Source organism: Molossus molossus, unplaced genomic scaffold (genome assembly GCF_014108415.1).
Source record: "Molossus molossus isolate mMolMol1 unplaced genomic scaffold, mMolMol1.p scaffold_m16_p_13, whole genome shotgun sequence".
Classification (NCBI taxonomy): Eukaryota; Metazoa; Chordata; class Mammalia; order Chiroptera; family Molossidae; genus Molossus; species Molossus molossus.
In genome coordinates this window covers 46594980-46615852 of record NW_023425348.1, presented here as the reverse complement: position 1 = coordinate 46615852, position 20873 = coordinate 46594980, and the positions used below count along the sequence as shown (strand labels likewise).

Sequence of the window (20873 nt, the reverse complement as noted above, 5' to 3'; positions counted from 1 at the left end):
TATACAGATGGGAGAGGAAGAAGCCCATTGCCGGCCCTGGGGATATGGACTACAAGCTATGGACGCTTTCCCATTTGGGGAAACCAAGGTCTGGTCAGCTGTCTGGAAATACAGTCAAACGCACTTTCTGGAAGCCAGTCAAAGGTACTGTGGAGCTCAGGGCATGGAAGGGTGAGACACTTGGTTAGCATCTCCACTAACCATGGCCTCCAGGTGTTTGGGGAGAGTGGTGGTGGGGATGGGGTAGATCGGTGCCAGGTTCCCTAGGGGCATAGCTCTGCTAGAGTGAGACCTGTCCTCTCCTTTTCAGGAGGAAGTCATTAATGAAGGGCTGTGCCTTTAAGGTAAAGAAATTACATGTCCAAGTACAGAGTGGGAGAACTAGACTCATATTTTCATCATTCAAGTATAAGAGCAGGAGGAAGAATGAGACAGAATCATCAAAAGATGAACCATTTACTGAACATGCTATCTACTAGGCACAGTTGGAAAAATCACCAAAATTTCATTACCCAAGACCTGTACAACACCCCAAGAGGAAATTCTCAGCTTCATTATTGTGAACAGGAAACTGAGGCAAGAGATAAGAGACTGCCTGAGTCACACAACTAGAGGGCTGGTTGATCAGAAGAGGTGGCAGTTACTTCTCTCTCTAAACTGGTCTTTTTGTGTCATATACAGCTGCTTAAAAAAGCGAGTATCAGTTTGGGTTACATTAACGGTTACATGGCAGCCAGAAGCAGGAAGGGACAAAGCGCTGTGCAATGTTAAGGTCAGTTTGCAGATGGAATAGCATGTATGATCTGGTCTCCAGAGAGTCAGGGGGAGATTAGCAAAGGGGTATGTTTCAGAGGAAAAGGCCTGGAAACCAAGTCAAACAAGAAAGAGTTGATGGCCCTGGCTGGTTTGGGTCAGAGCGTGGGCCTGCGGACCAGAGTCATGGGTCCGATTCCGGTCATGGGCACAGACCTCGGTTGCAGTTCAGTCCCTGGCACTGTTCGGGTTGTGCAGGAGGCAGCCAGCCAATTGATGTATTTCTCTCACATCGATGTCTCTCTCTCTCTCTCACCCTCCCTCCCACTTTATCTGAAGATAAATGGGAAAATGTCCTTGGGTGAGGATTTGAAAAAAAGAGAGTTGATGATCTTAGGAATGTGTCTGCTAGTCTTGACGTGTAAAGATCCTAAATACTATACTGTGTGGTACAATCCATGTGGCTGGGTTTCAAAGAAGCCAAATAAGGCTTTTTGGAAGAAGTGGGATTGATGATGTATCGTGGAGGCTGGGTAGGATCTGGAGAGCAAAGGTGGACAGATTGACAGAAGTGAAGAGACAGGAACAAACATGAGCAGTGGTGGGTGGGATTGGATTACAAAGGTCTCAAATACTCGGAGTTCAGATCCTGCTATGGTCTTTCTCATGTCAATCTCTAATGCTGCTACCTCAAGTACTTTCTAGTTCTGGTCTCAGCAGAAACAGATGGAAACTGCACAACCTCATCGACATCAGACTAGGCACTCTGCCTGCCTGGGAGATGCTCCCTGAAAATCCTGAGAGGGGCCTAAGAAAACGCAGTCCAACCTTTTCCCTGGGCTAGGTTCAAGGCATCTCTAAACTAACTGGCCCTTCCCAGCTGGTGTGGCTCAGTGGTTGAGCATCGACCCATGCACCAAGAGGTCACTGGTTCAATTCCCGGTCAGGGCACATGCCCAGGTTGTGGGCATGATCTCCAGTGGAGGGCATGCAGGAGGCAGCCAATCGATGTTCTTTCTCATTGATGTTTCTGTCTCTCTCTCCCTCTCCCTTCCTCTCTAAAATCAATAAAAATAAAAAATTATTTAAACTAACTGGCCCAGTCATCTGCAAGGCTGGCTCTTCAGGAAATTCAGAGGCCTCACAGGTACCTGAGGCTGAGGATGAAGGGGAGAAGTCCAAGCTTGGTAGAGAGGAAGTCTCCAGAATCCTGAGAGTAACAAGAACCCAGGGGTGGGGGTACTTGGGGAGGTGGAGCTATTATAAAATGGCAAAGGCTAGACCTCGTGAACATCAGTTGTAGATGTCTGTTGGGGTGGTGGTGAGAGGGCTCACATGAAAGGAGTCAAATTCTTCCAAAAGTTGGCTGAGTTGAAAATCTAGGTTGAAAACAAGCTGAACATAAACTGGGTTCAGGCTTCATGGGGTATCTGGAGAGGGAGAAGTGCCCAGGTATCACAAAGATAGGTGGCCTGCAGTGGGGAGACTGGCCTCCCCAGGTGTCATGTACCTGAGGCTCTGATCTGGGCTTCTTTTTCAGGGAAGCTACTCAGCCCACTGAGAGCTGTACACTACTGGGCGATGCAGTTCAAACACACAGTGGAGAATGTGCAATTGGATTATGTTTGGGGCCATCTTCCCCCCCTTCTTTTCTAATAATACACCTGGGAGAAAGCTCTTTATAATGCCAGGCAGACTCCACTGCACAGCTGTCCCTGGTCAATTCTGCCAGACCCAGGGCATGAGTCTGGGGTGAGCTTGATCTGGGTCCCCTGTGTAACAGGTGAAATGCCAACCATTAAACAATTACAACTCTGGATATTTCTAATAATATCTGAAGAGAAAAACAGCCAAGCAGATGGTGGCCGACAGAATGAAAAATGGAAGCTGCTAGGAAGGACTGGAGAAGGTGGGCGCCAGGAGATGTGGTTGGCAGGGTGGCTGAGGACTGGGTGGGAGCCGGGAGGGTCCTGTCAGTTCAGGACAGAGGCTGGGACAGATAGAGACCTGAACAGGCCCATGTAGGATGTGGCCACAGGTACTGGTGCTCTTGGTACAAACCAGCAAAGGCAGCATCTTACTCTGCTAACACTTCACGATCCCTGAAAAACTTCAGTAGACATAACTTCATTTGAGCCTCCTTATGAACCTATGAGGCAGGCAGGGCGGGGAACTTGATTCCTGCTCTATAGACAAGGAAATATGTACAAAGAAGTTAGGTAACCTGCTCCAGGTTACACAGGTAAATAGATGAAGACTCCGGGCTTTACCCTCAAGCTCTGGCTGGCTTTTGAGGAGTTGAGGGAAAGGAGTCTGGTTTGCCTCAGCCACAGCACCTCCTCATACCCTTGCCTTACCTGGAAAACTGTCTGGCTCAAGTAGCCATTCAACACCGGGTCTCAGGAGCCCCTATCCCCTGACCTCTGCTCTTGGGCCAGAGATGATGCCAGGGTCCCCTTTACTGGCTGGTTTCATCCCTGCAAGCTCCCGGCAGCCTTGGCTGCCTCTCCACATGTGGGCCCAGTGCCAGTGCCTCCCAGAGGGGCTCTCCCTTACCAGAGCACTGCTCCCGGCCATGTCTGCCACTGCTGGACCATATGAAACCCACCTGCAACAACTCTTTCAGATGAACTCCACCACCCCACACTGGCCCCATTACTCCCAGGGTCTGTGTTCGTCTATGGGTGGTAGGGTGGAGAAGGTAGGAGTCACAGGATCTAGTTTGGAGCCTTGACTGCCACTTACTAGATGACTGACTTTGAGTAAAACACTTATTCCTTCAGAGCCTCAATTTCTTCATCTATAAAATGGGGAATACAATACACACCAAGTCAGCTCCACATGAAGATCAAATGAGTTAATGGTTATGAAAGCATTATGTAATTTGCAAGAAGTGGAATAATAATGAGTAAAAACAACAGTAGTCATAGCGGCGGCAGTGGCAGTAGCCACTAGCTTTGGTATTTTACAGATAGCTCTTTCCTCCTTAGAATAAAAAGAAGTAGGTATTATCCCCATTTTGCAGAAGAGGAGAATGAGGCTCAGAGAGGGGCAGTGTAAGGGGTTTCATCACCTGTGCCTGTGTATCCAGCGGGAGGGCTGCTCCAATGTCACCGTGGATTCCAGGGGAGCAAGTACTAGGAGTTCTAGTTTCAGAGGGACCTTTGGGAATAGCCTAACAGTGGTACAATGCTTGATGACTAAAATAATTAATTATTGCTCTTTCTGGAATCACAAGAGGGAAAGAACAGGTACTTAACTCCCGTTTTACAGAGAAGAGTGAGGCCTGGACCCAAGAGTCTCTTATGGCTCCAAGTGGTTACTACTACCTTTGGGTGTAAAGGCTTCTTATATTTATTTTTTAACTAAGTTAGTCTTTCTTTTTTTTTTTTAATTTCTTTTTTTTGTTAATCCTCACCCAAGTATATTTTTTCCATTGATCTTTTTAGAGAGAGTGGAAGGGAGAAAGGGAGGGAGAGGGAGAGAGAGAGGGAAAGAAACATCGATGTGAGAGAGACATATCAATTGGTTGCCTCCTGCACACACCCCAACAGGGGCCGAGGATCAAACCTGCAACCCATGTACATGCCCTAGACTGGGAATCGAACCTAAGACTCTTTGGTGTGCAAGCCAACACTCTAACCACTGAGCAACACCGACCAAAGTTCTGCTCTTTTCTTAACCCCACTTTGGGAGTTTATCCATTTGTTTAGCAAATAAGGTCTGTTCTGGGTGCTGGGGTACCTGCAAGAACCCTAAAATAAGGTCTGCATCTTTTAAATGAATGTGGCTATGAAAACCTTGGGTTTCAAATGGAATGAGAGCACTGGAAGAAGTGTGGGAGAGCCATTTGTGCCTGACTTGATGTTTGTGCCTGAAGGATGAAGGGGAGATAGCCAGGCAGTTTGAGTATGATGGCACATTCAGGAAAGAAAGACCCAGTGTGTGCAAAACCAAAGTGAGGACAAAAGAGCAGCCTCCTCCCTCTATCCCAGCCTTTCCTCCATCAGCTCAGGGTTCTAGGATAGTCTGGGCGTGCTGACTCATCCTTCATGGTAAGTTCTAGTGATCTACTGTGGGAGACTTTTTTAACTTAACCTGGAATATGTTTGTTACATGCTTACGGCATCTCCTAGGGGAATCAGTCCTTCAGGGGGACTCTCATGGTTGAGAGTCACCTGAATGTCCATTAGCAATTTCCTGTCTACAGCTTGTAGGTTCAAGGAGCACAGCAAGCACCTGAAGGCTAAGTGGATATGAAGCCTTGAGTGTGGAGGATGATGAGAGAACAGTTAGTCTTTAAGGACTAATCTTTCTGAAGGCAAACTGTTCTACTGAGTGGTTAATATATTAAAAATATAAAGAACAGCTTTTGCTGGGCCCACCCATTGTGTGTGTGCATGTGTGCACGTGTGTGTACTGCAGGTAGGCACTACTAGAGGGAAGGGCGACTCTTTCAGAAAAGGCTGAAATAGCCCTGGCCGGTTTGGCTCAGCGGTTAGAGCATTGGCCTGCGGTCTGGAGAGACCCGGGTTCGGTTCCCGCTAAGGGCACGTACTTCGGTTGCAGTCTGTCCCCGGCCCTGGTTGGTCGTGTGGGTGGCAGCCACTCGATGTGTCCCTTTCACATCGATGTTTCTCTCTCTCTGTCTCTTCCTCTCTCTCCCTCCCACTCTATCTGTACAAAAAATGGAAAAATGTCCTCAGGTGAGGATTAAAACAAAAGAAAAGGCTGAAATAAGAATCTGTGTTGAGGAGAGGCAGAGTATCAAATGGGCTAAGACTTCCTTCACTGGAGTTGAACAACATTTTACACACCTATGTGCCCAATCCTGGGAAAACAGCTGAATGAGAGGTAGTTACTGACCTTTGAGGGAAACACACACACAAACTGATGCCCTGTGGTAAGTGCAGTGAAAAAAGGTATCCACAGGAAGCCTAGAGAAAGTACCCTGCATCCATGTGAAGGGTTAAGGCAGGCTTCCTGGGGAAGGCTTGGGTCCTGAGAGTCTCAGAGGCCAGTAGAAGGGCAGGCCATGCAGGCAACAAGAACAGCAGGGTGCGGGAGAGATATCTGAAATGGTGAGTGTGGAGGTGGAACTACAAGCAGTTTCTAAATTAAACACTGCCACTCCACCACTCAGACATGACCTGGATATAGTTCTCAATTCAGAAACAGGACTCCAAGGGAGGGCCCAGGAAGGTACAGGGCTTGGAAAGATTACAGTTTTGGATTAGTCAAAGAGGGAAGTGAAGCATGAGATAGGAGGGCGCACCCACCGTGTGCCATGTGGCTGATGCTGAGACTCTTGAGCTCAGGGCCAGCCCCAGCACAGATGAGCAGTTGTAGTAGTAGAGCTTCCCTGAGGGAGTTCAAGGGCTTCAGAGTCAACTGGGACCAAGAGCAATGATGTTGGGGACAGGCCCCTGGTCAGAGGGTGTGTAGGCTGACCTGCTGCCCAGAGAAGGCTGCTCTGAGAAAGTCTGGAGTAATAGCATGTCCACCCAAGGGTTGAAGGCCAAGTAGTAAGGGTGTTGTAATGAACTATTTTACAGCCACATTCCCAGTATGCCTCCCAGTATGCCTTTGAACTACTAGAGAGCAGGCGTGCAGCTTCTCCTCTCTTAGAGCCCATCACAGAGATGGACAAGGTGCCATATCAAATTAATTAATTCAACAAACTGCACTAAGCATCTACTTTGAGCAGAGTGCAGAAACTGGGAAAACAGAGACAATGCAGTCATGGCCTCTGCCTTCAGAAGTCTACAGTGTATTCTGCTGCTGAACTGAGTCAGGCTAGGTAAAAGGCACAGAGTATGGGAGACAGGCAGGGCTGGGGTGGGGAAAGGGCCAGAAGAAAAGTAATTCCATGCAGACAGCAGCATCAACAAGTGCAGGCAGGAGATCAACACAGCACGTGCAGGGAAGCAGCAGCAGCTGGGGTGGCTGGTGGCATCACTGGTGGAAGCTCTGCGAAGTGGGGGTAGCAGCTGTGGCGGGCCTTGTGTGTCGGACAGGGCAACAAGGGCCACTCAAGGATTGTAAACAGGCGAGTGTTTTACAAAGCTCACTTCAGCTGGGAGAAGTGATTATACTGGAAGAAAAGGAGTCAGAGAGACCAGGGAGGAGGCTACTGTGTGATTTAGATGCTGAGCTGGAGCAGTGGTATTAAGAATAGAGGGGAGCCCTGGCCGGTTTGGCTCAGCGGTTAGAACGTTGGCCTGCGGTCCTAATAGACCCGGGTTCGGTTCCCGCTAAGGGCGCGTACCTCGGTTGCAGTTTGTCCCCGGCCCTGGTTGGTCGTGCGGGTGGCAACCACTCGATGTGTCCCTTTCACGTCGATGTTTCTCTCTCTCTCTCTCTCCCCCTCCCCTCTACCTGAACAAAAAATGGAAAAATGTCCTCGGATGAGGATGATAAAAAAAAAAAAAAAGAATAGAGGGGAGAGGCAGGTATGAGATGCATTTAGGAGGTACAATGATAGAACTTGATATTTGATGGACTCTTAAGGGGTGAGAAAAGAGGGAGGGGCCAAAAAAATCGAAGTTTCTTTCTAGGAGACCGGTGAATGATGGTGTTTTTACTGAGATAGGAACATAGGTGAGCAAGGGGAGGGGGGTGGAGTCTAGCTCCCAATGTGCTGAACAGACAGCTGGTTGCCTTTTTTGAGGATGGTGGGAAACAGATGCTCTGAACTCCAAGGAGGTATGCCTGTCAGGGAAAGCATCCCCCTCTACCCCATGACCAGGAACAGCTCTGGATTCTGGAAGGAAAGCCTTGCTTTCAATGCCAAGGCTCTGGCTTATGGTATATAGGTTGGCCCTGTTTTGGCTCCAATTACCCTAGAAGACCAGAGAGGCCATAGGGGCCTGGGCTGTAGGGTTGGTGCATTATCTCTACCATTTGTAAGGTGGTAACTGCACGCCAGCCTTGCTAGAAGCCCTGCAGCTGGGGATCACACTGATAAATTCACTGTATTACTTTGCACAAATCAATATCCCAGCACTTACTAGGGGTTGATGTGACCGAAATTGGTTTCAGCCAATTCAAGAGGGTAATAAATGACCATTTATCAAATCAATTCATTCTGCGGCACTTCTCTAGCTGCCCATCCTCATGGTACCCCAGGGGTGCCAGGGTCTACCCGGCCAGTCCCCAGCACACATATGACACTAGCCTAGAGGACCCAGGGAGGCCTGGCTTACCCTCTGGATCAGCTTCCCATTCCTGCACCTCCTTCAGTCCTGAGGTACTGGCTGCTGCTGCCTCAGGCTTCACCTGGGTGGGTAGCTGAACATTATCAGTGTGATCTCCAGCCACAGGACTTCTAGCAAGGTGGGTACATAGCAACTGCCTTACAAATGAAGGCGATGACTTACCAGCCCCAAAGCCCAGGCTCTAATAGCCTTTCTGTCGTTTCTAGGGTCAGTGGGCCATGGCAGGGTCAACCTACATACCACAGGACAAGAGGTAGGACCTTCCTGATCTAAGGCAGAGTCCAGGTGACAGACTAAAGCTTTGGATAGAAGAAAGCATGCAGGGCAGACATTCTGACAGCTCTTGGGAGGTGGGGAGCTAAATCATCTACTCCCACTTGGGCCTGAGACAAAGGGAGACAGATGGTGGGGTGGCAGAGGTATGTAGGACTAGGAAAAGAGGCCAGCCTGGGACTGGGACTAAGGATCAGTCCCTCCTTGAAGGAAACAGATGTGGGCCTGACCTAAAGAGCAAATGCCCAACCCTAAACTGTCAACGTTTTAAGGATGTGCTTTATCATTGGGCTGTCTGGATGTGCTCCCCAGTACACAGGCGAGGAAACTGATGCTCAAAGAAGCTCAGTGACTAGCCTGAGTAGCACAGCTGTTAAGTGCTGACCTGCTACTCAAGCTCAGGTTAAAGTCTTCCCATCTCAATGTCCTCCTCTTCCTCCCCCGACTCCTCCTTCTGGGAGCTTCATATCTATGGGCTGGAGAAGCTGGTAAGAAGCAGGAGGTCGGAGGAGCAGGCAGCCTGCTGGGAAAGGACTATGTAAGAGCAGAGGGAAAACACTATGATGGCAGCTGCAGTTTCGGCCCCAATGCACAGGAGATTCAAGCAGGAGATGCTTTCTCAGATCTTTGCTCAGGTAATCTCTCTGTCCATGGGTACTCCTTCTCTCACCAAACCCTGAGGGTGCTCAGGGTCTCTCCTCCCTCCACTTCAGATACAATATTGGCAAAGAAGTGAGAGGTTACCACCTTCAAGGTGGTGGCTGAGGGTGGATGTCTGTATCTTGACCCAAAGGGGCAGCTTGGTGTGGTTTGGGCCTGAGCAGTGGGGCCTTGTATATATCTCCCTGGCTCCTGTGTGTGCCAGCAGGCAGCCTTCTGACCTCTAGCTTGTGAGGCAGCTCTAGTTGTTGGGATACTTTTATCTGTTGATCGGGTTGGGACCCTCATGAGGGGCTCGAGGATGCCACATAAGGCCCACTGGTGTGCAGGAGAATAATCAGGCTGGGCTCGGTGTGTCAGAGAGACCACCACCTTCATTTGTCAATTACTCTTCTGATTGGTTTCCTAGGGCTGACAATGCCACCCCAGAACACCCCAGAGGGGCACCACAGTTCCAGCCTGATGTCTCCTTTATCAGCGAGAACCTGGTGCTGTCCCTGGCAGTTGCTGGACTGCACCTGACGCCATCAAATGCTTGGAGAGAGAGGTAAGCAACATGTGAGTGGGACTGACAGACACCGCAGGGCAGAGGTTTTGAAACTTGAGCTGAGCACCAGCATCGCCTGAAGGGCCTATTAAGACATAGGTTGCTGGGCTCCATCCCCAGTTTCTGATTCCATAGGTCTGGAGTGAGGCCTGAGATCTGCATTTATAACGAGGTCCCAGACAATGGTAATGATACTGGTTCAGAGACCATGCTTTGAGAACCATTGCCCTAGGGGACATCCCCTTCTCTAAGTAGGGCATGGGTTCCTCTGCCCTTGCTGCATCTGAGGTCACCCTCAGGGAGTCATGTACCTGGGTCAGAAAATAACGGTGAGGCCACCATCTTCAGCAGAACCCTAGTCCTATATTTCTCTCTAGTGGGGTCAACATGGGCAGGAGGGCGATTAGGTTAGGGGTTACACCAGCAGGCAGTGTGGCTCCCAGGGGTCAGAGTATGGAATATAAGAGCTTCTGGGGTGGAGAAGAAAGCATTCAAGACTTATTCAGGATGTTCTTCCTAAAACTGAGCCAGTGGCAGAAGACAAAAATTCTAGCTCTGGTTCAGCTGCCACATTACTAGTGATGGACAAGCTCCCATTCCTCTCTGGGTCTCAGTTTCCCTACCCGAAAAGTGGGAACATGGGGAACAGTGGACCAGATGAAGGTCAGAGTGAAATTGTAAACACAGGAAATCAGCCTTGAGCAATTATTTAAGTGCTCTGTGTCTTAGCTTCCTTATCTGTAAAATAGGGATTTAATGGTACCTACTTCACAGGGTTGCTATAAGGATTAAATGACAGAACATATGCAAAGAGCTTATCACAATGCCTGGCACACAGAAAGTACTCAACAAGCGTTCAGTTGTAACATTAGTAGCTACCTCTCCACGGTTATGGTGGCAGCAGACCATGAGCAACCCTGTCCTTTCTGGCACTGGCCAGCATCTTGCATACTCACCTGCACCCACTGTAGCGATGGCATTCTCCTGGCCAATGATGTGCTCCTTCAGCCGCTGCTCCAGTGGAAATCGGCGCCGCTCCTCAGCTTCCCGCTTCCGCTGCTTCTCCTGGTACTGTGGGGTGACAGCAAAGGGGGCTCAGGAGTGCTGGGTCCAGTGGCATCCTAGTTTCATTCCATTCCTGACCCAGGGGATAAAACACAGGCCTGGCTCCCCAGGGGTCAGGGTGCACAGCTCTGGCTCATGGCCACTGGAGGCCCAGTCCTTCCTCCATCCTCTCGTTCTGCCCCTAACCCCATTGCCTTACCTCAGATGGCCACTGCCCAGGGGTGCTGGGTCAGCCTGCTAGTAAAATAAGTACTACTAGTAAATTAACCCTTAACTCTAAAGTTTGATGGAAGACTTGCATTTGAATCCCAGCTTTATCACTTAGAAAATATACTTACCACCCAGAGCAAGTTACTTCAACTCAGTTTTAGCTATTAATCAGGGATTACGTAGGATGATGTATATAATATGCCCAGCATCGTGGCTGGCATGCAGTAAGTGCTTAACAAACATAGGTTCCTTTCCTTTCCACTTATCCTCTTGAAAACTTTTTTGGTTTTCAAACTAGAGCTATGAGCACCCTCCACTTCAATGATACTGCATTTCAATTACTCAGCAATTGCTCTGTGCTGGAAAGGTGCGCGGGGAGAAGGAAGAGAAGGCATTTTTCATCCACCCTGCCCCCAGGGAGGTTCTAGTGAAGCTGAGTGCCTGGCATTGCTGGTCCTACGTGTGCCCATTTCAGTAAAGGCAGAAGCTCCTGAGGAAGGAGAGGTGAGCCAGGCCTTGCCCTCAGGCTGCTTAAAGTCAGGCAGGGGAGATGAGGCAGGTCTGTGTACAAATATTTCTCAGGCAGAATTAACAATTTTTCTCATAGTTCCAAAGCATGCACACCCATTTCTAGCCCTTACCTATCACTACTACCACCACTCCCCAAGAGAACTAAAAAACTCCAACTACTTGGAAACAAGTCTGCTGCCCGAATCTGCACTCTAGTCAATGATGAGCTCCTGAGGGCAGGCACTATTTTTCACTCACTGCTATTCCTAGCACAAGTCCTGGCATAGTAGAGGCATCTGGTGGATGTTTATAAAAGTGAATCTGATGACGGACATAAAGAGGAATTAATGGCAAGACTGGGTGGTGTAGGAGTACAGAGAAGGGAAGGATACAAAGTGTGGAACATTTTGGAGGGGCTTCCTGGGAGCCGGGAGCTTGAAGAAGCTGTAGTACTAGGCTAGGTAGAAGTTGTGGGGCTATCTGGAGACCAGGCAGGGAGGGGTGAGGGCATGGGTCCCATGAGAAAGTACTCTAGAAGCCGGAGGACAGGGGAAGGAAGCAGGTCCTGGAGTAGAGAATTCAGGAGGCTCCTTTCCCCTCAGACTCCTATAACGCTGATAGATTTCTAGAAAGCAAGCTGCCAAGGTAAGGCCCTGTCACAAAAGTTGTGGCTGCAGATTGCTCTTGTGGGCAGAGTGGATGAAAAATACCTGCTGCTTGGGCAGTGTTTTCCTGTTATGGTAGTGACCTTGACAGAAGTTAAAAAAAATAAATAGCAAACAATCCAATTTTGGTTGTTGCTATCAGTCTGTAACTGAAAGCTCCCATCAGTCCTGGGGTTTCATGTGGAGCAATAATTCGGCGCCGATCCCAGCGGAGCGACACTTGCCGGTTGGAATCCAGAGTGTCACTGTGCAGCTCCCTCAGGCGCCACATACATCACCTGGCTCTGACGACTCCAGTCATATATCTCTGCCTCCTCCTCCTCCCTGCCCACCCAGCCCCTCTCAGCACCGGGTCCACTAGGCTGGAAGGCTCTGATGGTGAGATATACAGAGACCAGCTGGTCCAGCCCTGGCTAGTGGGCTGGACAGCTTACAGTCAGTCAGGCAGACCACAGAAGGAGCTTGGAGTGATGGAACCTGGCCTCCAATGGTTAGGTCTCCCACCTCTAGGCCTTTTGCTTACACTGCTCCCTCACCACAGAAGTCTCCTCCACTCCCACCCACCTCTAAGCATCTTGGTGATCTCAGCTTCAATACTACACTGTCTAAAAAGCCTGTTGTAAGGCTTTGTGCCTGCCCCGGGACCTGTGGAGCACTTATTTGACTGCCTGTTTCTCTCTCTTTACTAGTTCATAAAGTCCTTAGTGACAAAGACTATGTTTCATTCATCTCTATAGCTCCAGCACCTAGCATGGGGCCTGGTTTACAGAAGGAGTCAATACATGCTTGCCCACTGAATAAGGTAACTACCATTTGTGGACTAGCTGTGCGCCAGGCACTGTACTCATCATTTTATACATAGTGTTGTATTTCATTCTGACAACTGTCCTCATCTGAAGTTTGGCTCTTCTTTGGCTCATAGTGGGGCAAGCCATGTGGCACAAAGAAGACACTTTGCTTCAGACACCTGAACTCAAACCTCACCTCATCTACCTCCTAGCTCGTAGCTGACCCTGGGGAAGTTAATTCACCCCCTTGAATTTTAGTTTCCTCATCTCTAACATGGGACGGTACTCACACATACCTTCTTGCAGGATCCTTGTGGGGACTGGTGGAAATTAAATGGGATAGCATATACAAAGCACTGGGCAGAGTCTCTGGCACACAATGAATGTGTATGTAGAAGTGGTATGCGAGAACTCAATAAATGCTACTTCTCTTTCATTGCATTTTGATAACTGATTATGTAGCCCAGTGCTTTTTATGTTTCTGTTACCAGAACTCTTTAAATTAACATAATCTGTGTGGAGCTCCATACACACAGAGAATAGTTGCTCTGCCTCAAGCAGAAGCCAGGAGCCAAGTCCACTTGGATGCCCCCACTGCCCTAGAAGTGGCCCCTGACCCTTCCCCTAGGAACCCAGCACGTACAGTGCCAACACCAACAGTGTTCCGAGGACACCTACTGTGCCTCATCTCTGCCTGTCAGTTATCCTTACATGGTATAGAATTCTGCCTCCAGGTACCTCCATCCATTGATCTGTGGGGCCTCACAGAACATGTCTTTTTTCTTTGCTGCACACTAAGCCTAGCATGACTTTTTTTGCCACTTTGTTGATTTGAGTACAATCATCATGGCATCCTTGTCTTCTCAAGGGAAACACTTCTACTTCCTGAAACTCTTCTTCAGAGTCATGATTTTAGGCTGTCTTAGAATTCCTGTTATTTTCTTGGCCAAGGAGAAATGATCCTTAACTTCTATGGTGGTGAGGGTGAGGAAAGGTTACATGGTGATTTGGCTGGTTTCTCAGGAGCTTTCCAGATGGTCCTGGGAAAGATTTAACTCTGGCCTAAATCTGAGCATGTCCTGATTCTCTACCAGCCTGGAGCCCTAAATATATATTCAGAAAAACTTCTGAAAATGCACCAGAATTTTGGATAAAAATGTACAGGATACTAGAATTAAACCAGGTAGAAGGTTACTATTTCATGCTCTTTTCCTGATTCTTAGCACAGACTTTGCACCAAAAAAAAGTGTTGAATGAATGACTTTTTAACGCATGAACTATGAGCTCAGCCTTGTGAAAAGCTAGCCAGTAGAAGAACCTAGGAAAGGAAAATACTTGGTCTGCATACACTCTTCTTGGGAAAGAGGAGGGAGGACAATGGGAGAAGACACTTGGGAAGGGCTTCATGAAAGTGGGCTACTATTGTTCTTGGCTTTTTGAGACTAGGGAGGAAGGCTACAGGGACTAAGGTCAAGGCCGTGCTTTGACAGGGTTCCACTAGAGAAGATAAGCAGGTGACCCAGCCTGCAGAAGCAGAGGGTACTGGGCTAAGAGGCACTAGGAAGAAGCCACTCAAGAGAGCAGGAGTAGGGGAGTGATCATCTTCTTAATAAAAGCCATATGCAATTAGCTTCAGAAGCCCTCACCTGGAGCCAGCAGCAACCAGCCCCCTACGCTGCATCTTGGCTGGATAATCGCGGCCACTGGTTTCCATCATTCTTGATTTAATACGGCACCCCTCCTGGCTGTGAGTGCATTTACAGGAAAGGGCTAGGAGGCTGAGGCAAAGCCTAGTTGAGCTCGCTCAGAGGTGGGAAGCTGGACTGAGTGGCTTTACAGGGGAGGGTTACAGGGAGAAGGGGTATGTCAGGCACCATTACTGTTGGGCATCCCTCAGGGAACAGGTCTGATAATGAACCTGGCAGTGTGTTCACTGACAGGGATGGGGGTGGTAGGCATAATGAGATCCTGGGTAAGAATGGGATAGGTATGGCGGAGGGAAGGGGAGACAGGCCAAGCTGCAGTTTGCCTCTCACAGGAGTTCAGGGCCACAGAGCCCATTGGCTGCTCAGACAGACTCAGATATGCCTCATCCTCCTGAGTCCTGGACTCCAACCCTCACATGACAGTTAGGGTTTCTACCATGCCCTGAAGCTGGGGATGACAGAGAGAGCTGGTGGGGAGGTCAACAAAGGGGACAAGGGTGAATAGATGAGATTGGGGAGGGGGATGATGGAAAGAACCCTGGGTGGGGGGAATAAAGACAAGAGGAGCCCAGGGGATGCAGGGCAGATGGGAGAGGACTAGCTCATAAAGTACACATTCCTGAGGAAGGCTGGGCTCAGAGCAGGCACCAGTCCCATCAGACTTGGTGACCACTATGTCAGCATCCTGGATTCCAATTTCTCTTCCAGACCATCCTCCTATTGCTGCCAGAGCATTATTAACATGTAAATTGGATCATGTCACTCCTCTGCACATAGCTGGGGTGATCCAGAGACAAGACTGGTGAGAGAAGGTTAAGAGGGGCAAGCAGTGCCTAAAATGAGAAAATGAGTTGTGTTCTCAGTGCATCAAACCAGGAGGCACCTGGCACTACTGGATACTGTAACTGGCAACGCTAACTTTGATCACTGGGTTAAGATGGTCTGTGTCAGGTTTCTCCTCTATCATTTTTCCCTTTTATCCTGTTATTCCTCAAACTTCCATTCACTAGTTTTAGCATCCATTGGTGAGTCTTGCCTGATTTTGGACCAGCTGTTCTAATCCTCACAGCTCTGTGAAGTTCAGAGTATCTCATCCTGAGTTAAAGTAACTTAAAGCAACATTTTAAATAATAAAGTAAATTAAAGCAAGGTTTCACTGGTAGCAAGTAATAGAGACGAACACTAACCCTTACAGTCTGGCTCCAGCGCCTGCACTTTCCACCCCAGAGATAAGACCTGCTCTCTGCCTTCAGGGATTTCAGTCTATTTAGGGAGGTGAGACTTAAAACACAAATTTCGTATCTCTACCTTTAGCACAGGGCTACCTAATGAATTTATTGAAAATAAATACCAGAAGGTGTTCTTGCTAGAATGAATAATCTGAGTTGAATTATAAGGAAACATTAGACTAACCCAAATTGAGGGATAGTCTACAAAATACCCGGTTTGTACTCGTTAGAATATCAAGGTAATGAAAGACCGAGGAACCATTCCAAATCAAAGGAGACTAAAGAGACAAGACAACTGAATCCAACTTGGGATCTAGAATTTTCTTTTCTTATAAAGAGAATGATTGGAACAACTGATGAAATCTGAATAATATCTGTAGATTAGTTAGTATCAATATAATGCTCTAATTTTCAGGACTGTGCTAAATTTATATAAATATACTTGTATTTTGGGAAATTCATACAAGTATCTAAAGATAAAGAAGCATAAAGTATATAACTTGCTCTCAAATGATTCAGAAAAAGTATCTCTATATATTATTTATTCATATTTAAGTAATAAAGCAAGTGTGATAAACGTTAACAATTGGTAATCTGGATGAAGGGCTTATAGGAATTCATTGTACTATTTCTGAAATTATGTAAAAATAAAAGTAAAATAAATCGAGATAATGCTTACCCTTGGGGGATGGGGAGTGACAGGCAGGGAGTATGAAGTGAGCTTCTGAGTGCTCGTAATAGTCTATTTCTTGATCAGGTATATTCAGTTTGCAAATCTACAGTGAGCTACGCACTAATATTATATGCACCTTACACAAGTATATTTCAATAAAAAGTTTTTAAGAAGTTAGAAACAAAAAGACAAAGCAAACACCTATCCTTGTAAAGCATGGGGCGCTGTCTGGCCCACAGTAAATAAATTTGTCATGAAGGTCAGTGTCTTCATCCCCACAGGGCCAAGCACAGGGCCAGACACCTGTGTGCAAAATGGTATGTGCAGCAGAGAGCAGGCTGGGAATGGAAGGGAAGAAGTCTCTCTTCACCCTAAACCAGGAGGAACATAACCCTCCTACCCTCCTGTCTACCTCACCCCTTCCCTCCTAGAAAGCTTCCTTCAGCTCTGATGGGAGCACCCAGGCTCACAGCCTTGAATGGGGGCCCCGGGGAGCACTGCATCCCCAGCTACCCCTGAAGCAAATGAAAAAATATAGAGATAGGAAATATGCTTGTGATTCTGTCACTGGGATATGCAAATAAAATATATATGATAGGTCTATCTGCCTAATATTCTTGCCAATTCATTCTCTGGGTGTGATTAAAATGAGCAATAAATTCCTCGTGAGTCTCGGTGGAGTGAGGATCTAGGAGTGGAGATGCGGGCTGGCACCAGCACGTCCCCCTCAGCTGAATATTCATCATGGAATAGCTCCCCATATTTTTGTTTTATCTGCCATCATGCGCACAGAGATATATTTCTACCTCTCCTTCGTCACTTAGTTAAGACATGAAAATGGTCTAAGCTTTAAGTATTAAACTTTCCAGCTAGAGAAATCCTTCAAAGTGAGATCACAGGCTACTTTCTCTATGAAGCCTGCCCTGCTCATTCTGCCTGGAGGAGATCCATGCTTTCTTGGAGGCCCACAGACTCTGTGTAAACCCTTTGTGGGTATCAGAGATAGGAGCCCCTGCCTCTCCCATCCTCCTCTCCCATATGGCTCAGGGTACAGGAGCTGGGCTTCATTCACCTCTGGATCTTTTCAGGGGTCCCAAGGAGGCTGAGAGAACTGAGTAAACCAACGAGTAGAAACTCATTTAGGCCAATTAAGGTGACAGAAATTTTAGATTAGCAATACCTATTAAAAGGCAAAATAAGCCCTGGCCGGTTTGGTTCAGAGGTTAGAGCGTCGACCCGCGGACCAGAGTCCCAGGTTTGGTTCCCGCTAAGGGCACGTACCTCAGTTGCAGTTTGTCCCCAGCTCCGGTTGGGGTAATGGGGTGGCAACCACTCGATGTGTCTCTCTCACATCGATGTTTCTCTCTCTCTCTTCTTCCCTCTCTCCCTCCCACTCTATCTCAAGATAAAAGCAAAAATGTCCTTGGGTGAGGATTAAAAGAAATAATAAAAGGCAAAATAAAATTTAATATTAGGCGAATGGATAATTCTAAAACAGAAAAATCATCAAGAAATAACATTAAGTGAAAAAACAGATTCCAGAGGAGGAACTAGGATCATAACTCAAACATCCTGAGAGTCAAGTAGGAAACAAAATGTCTGACAGGCAAGCACATATAGTAGGGAATGGGAAGGCCTGTGGCTAGAGTCCACGCTCCACCCTCTAAAGCATTAGATTCACATTTTTAAACATTCTGGGTTGGCAAAATAAAACATGGCTGCCAGTTTGAGATCCCTGGTATATACAAAAAGGCCATCTATATAAATACATATAGGTATGGTCCAGAAAAGGTAAATATAGTATCATAAGAGGAAATCTCCGCTGACTTTTTTTTGTGTGTGTTAATCCTCAACCGAGAATATTTTTCCATTGATTTTTTTTTTTAGATAGAGTAGAAGGGAGGGAGGGAGAAAGGGGGAGAGAGAGAGAGAGAAAAAAAAAAAACATTGATGTGAGAGAGACACATTGATTGGTTGCCTCCTGCACAACCCTGACCGGGGCTGGGAATTGAACCTGCAACCCAGGTATGTGCCGTTGATTAGGAATTGAACCTGCAGCCATTTGGTCCGTGGGCCGACGCTCTAACCACTGGGCCAGACCAGTCAGAGCATCTCGGCTGATTTCTATCTTGATAGTTACTTACAATAACTTGACTTTCTATAAGTCACCTGCTTTCTTTCTTTCAACTTCAGTTTCCCATCTGTAAAATGGCAATAATAAGAGCTACTTCACAGATTTGTTATAGGGTTAGAAAAATATGTATATTAGAGCACCTGGCACAGTGTCTGGATACACTAGATAAATGGTACCTACTATTATTATAAATAATTAAAAATATTAATAGCAGTTATATATAGGAAGAAGGGCTAGAATGCTTTTAATTGAGATTCAGCTAGTCGACATCTCTTTCAGGAGGACTTCCTTGATCTCTCAGGCTGGATTAGAGGCCACCTCTGGGTTTTCACAGTCCTGGGGCTTCCCTGGAACTGATGCCTTGAGGAGTCATGGTTCACTTGCCTGTCTCCTTGTCAGACTGTGAGCTCCTTCAGTGTTTCACCATCTGTCTTCTTCCCACATAGCCCATGGCCTGGCACACAGATGTCATTTATAAAGACATACTGAATTATTTAATTCTCTTATTTTACTTTCCTAATTTTCTATGATGTAACTTTTATAATTACAAATTTTCTGTAACGAGCACATGTTTGACTATACAGTGTGGTAGGTGAAGGTAGAAGAGTCTCAGCTGGGTGGCAGAGGATGACAGACAGATAGAAGAGGAATAAGATAGGATCAGAGTGGTGGCAACCCATGTCTAGACAAAGGGCCAGGAGATCTGGTCTCAGCACCCTCCAGGTCTGAGTCACTATATTACAAACATAAGGCTGAACTCAGGAGCAGCTGCTGCTTACTTACTGGCAGAGGGAGACAGAACCCAGGTCTACAGCAGCGCTCTTCCCTGGAAACTCTGCCTCACAATGTTGAAGAGGTAATTTTTGCAGCTTGGAGGAAAAAAACAGTGAGTTGTGACCACACAGATGCTAAGCAACTGGCAGAAAGACAATGATGTTGACATCCAGGGAGAGCTGAGGGGCAGTTCAGCTGGTTAGGATCTGATGGGATGGCAGAGCAGTCAGGTGGAGATGCTCAGCAGACAGCTGAACATTCCAGATGTAGGAAGTCCAGACCGGAAGAAGGGATCAAGTGCAGAGAGGTGACAAAAGAGAAACAGCCTTCTGGCTGAGAGGCCACAGAAGCCCTGGGCTGGCTCTAAGTCAGCGGTTCTCAACCTGTGGGTCGCAACCCCTTTCACAGGGGTTGCCTAAGACATAACAGTAGCAAAATTACAGTTATGAAGTAGTAATGAGTCTAAGTGGTTGACTAGCCTCTATAGGAAGCTTCCTGCACCGGACAGCAGCCCTGTTAGGGAGCTCCTCCTTGCAGCTGCCTCCCATTAAGCTTGGCCCTGCCCTAGCTTTGCCACTGAATGAATCTCCTCCTCTCCCACACATAGCTATTCCTGTGCCTATGTGCAGTCTTTCCTTAGGGCCAGATGACCCTACTGTCTTCAGCCTTTTCTCAGGGCACGTTCCTCTTGGCCCCTTAGTGTCCTTCTCTGCACAGATTCTAAGAGCTCAAACTACTCAGAAGGTAGTGTCTGCACCTGCCCTCCATGGTCTAGAAGGGTCTAATGGGCAGAGGAATGCACCCGCCATTTCTTAACTCAAGCTTTGTGGCCAACATCGAGCCATTTCTTGGGTAGCCAACTTCTGTTAAGGTTCCCTCAGCAGTCCTAACCCCTCAACCTATGCTGACTCTAAAAGACCCACCTGTTCTCTTGCTTTACAGGACCAGACCAGAGCCTGCCCTGTCACATCACCTGACAAACCATTCATACTCTTGGCCAAGTGCAGTGCTTGCTCTCAGGGGACAGTAATTAGGCCTGAAAGGGGAAATGACTGGGATGCAGTCCCCAAGGTTAATTGAAACATGCTTACTTCCAGGGCTGCTCCTAGGGGTGGGAAATCTGAACAAAGGGAGGGGAGCATTTGCTCTGTGGAATTTTTGCCCTTTGCTGGTCCCAAGTGCCCCTTGGAATGTGCTGTGAAAGCCAGTCCACCTTCCTAACTCCTCCCCTTCTCTGGAGGGAACATTGCAAGATGGTTACTAAGGATACCAAGGAGACAAACTGTGGTTAATGCTGGTTACCAAATATTTCCAGTCCTCCCCTTTCTAGGCACATGATAGGTTTACTCTTGGTCTCCTTGTGATTGGGCAGGAACATGGGGTTAGTATGTCCAGTGAGTTGTGAGTGCCAGTAGAGGGTCCTACTTCCAGGCTGAGCATTTAACTGTAGATGCAAGATCTTCCAGAAAATTATTTTCCCAAGCCACTAGCAACATTTCATAGGGTGGCTACTCTGCACTTGGCTCCTCCCCACCCTCCAACACTGACCCACAATGAACATGCAACATGAGACAAAAATAAATTTTTGTTGTTGTAGACACCTGAAATTTGGGGTTGTTGCAGCAGCATAAATATGTTTATCTGACTAATACACAGGCAATAATTTACT

At 47.5% G+C, this 20873-nt stretch overlaps 1 protein-coding gene across 4 annotated transcripts in view; it reads right to left on the bottom strand.

The window, feature by feature from the left end:
- The window catches only part of CLPB (caseinolytic mitochondrial matrix peptidase chaperone subunit B), a 151751-nt gene that overhangs the window by 13665 nt on the left and 117213 nt on the right, over positions 1-20873 (bottom strand). For all 4 annotated transcript variants that reach the window (XM_036257953.1, XM_036257954.1, XM_036257955.1 and 1 more), the window contains one exon: positions 10407-10521. In XM_036257953.1, coding sequence (XP_036113846.1) covers positions 10407-10521 — 115 coding nt within the window. The remainder of the gene's footprint in view (positions 1-10406; positions 10522-20873) is intronic.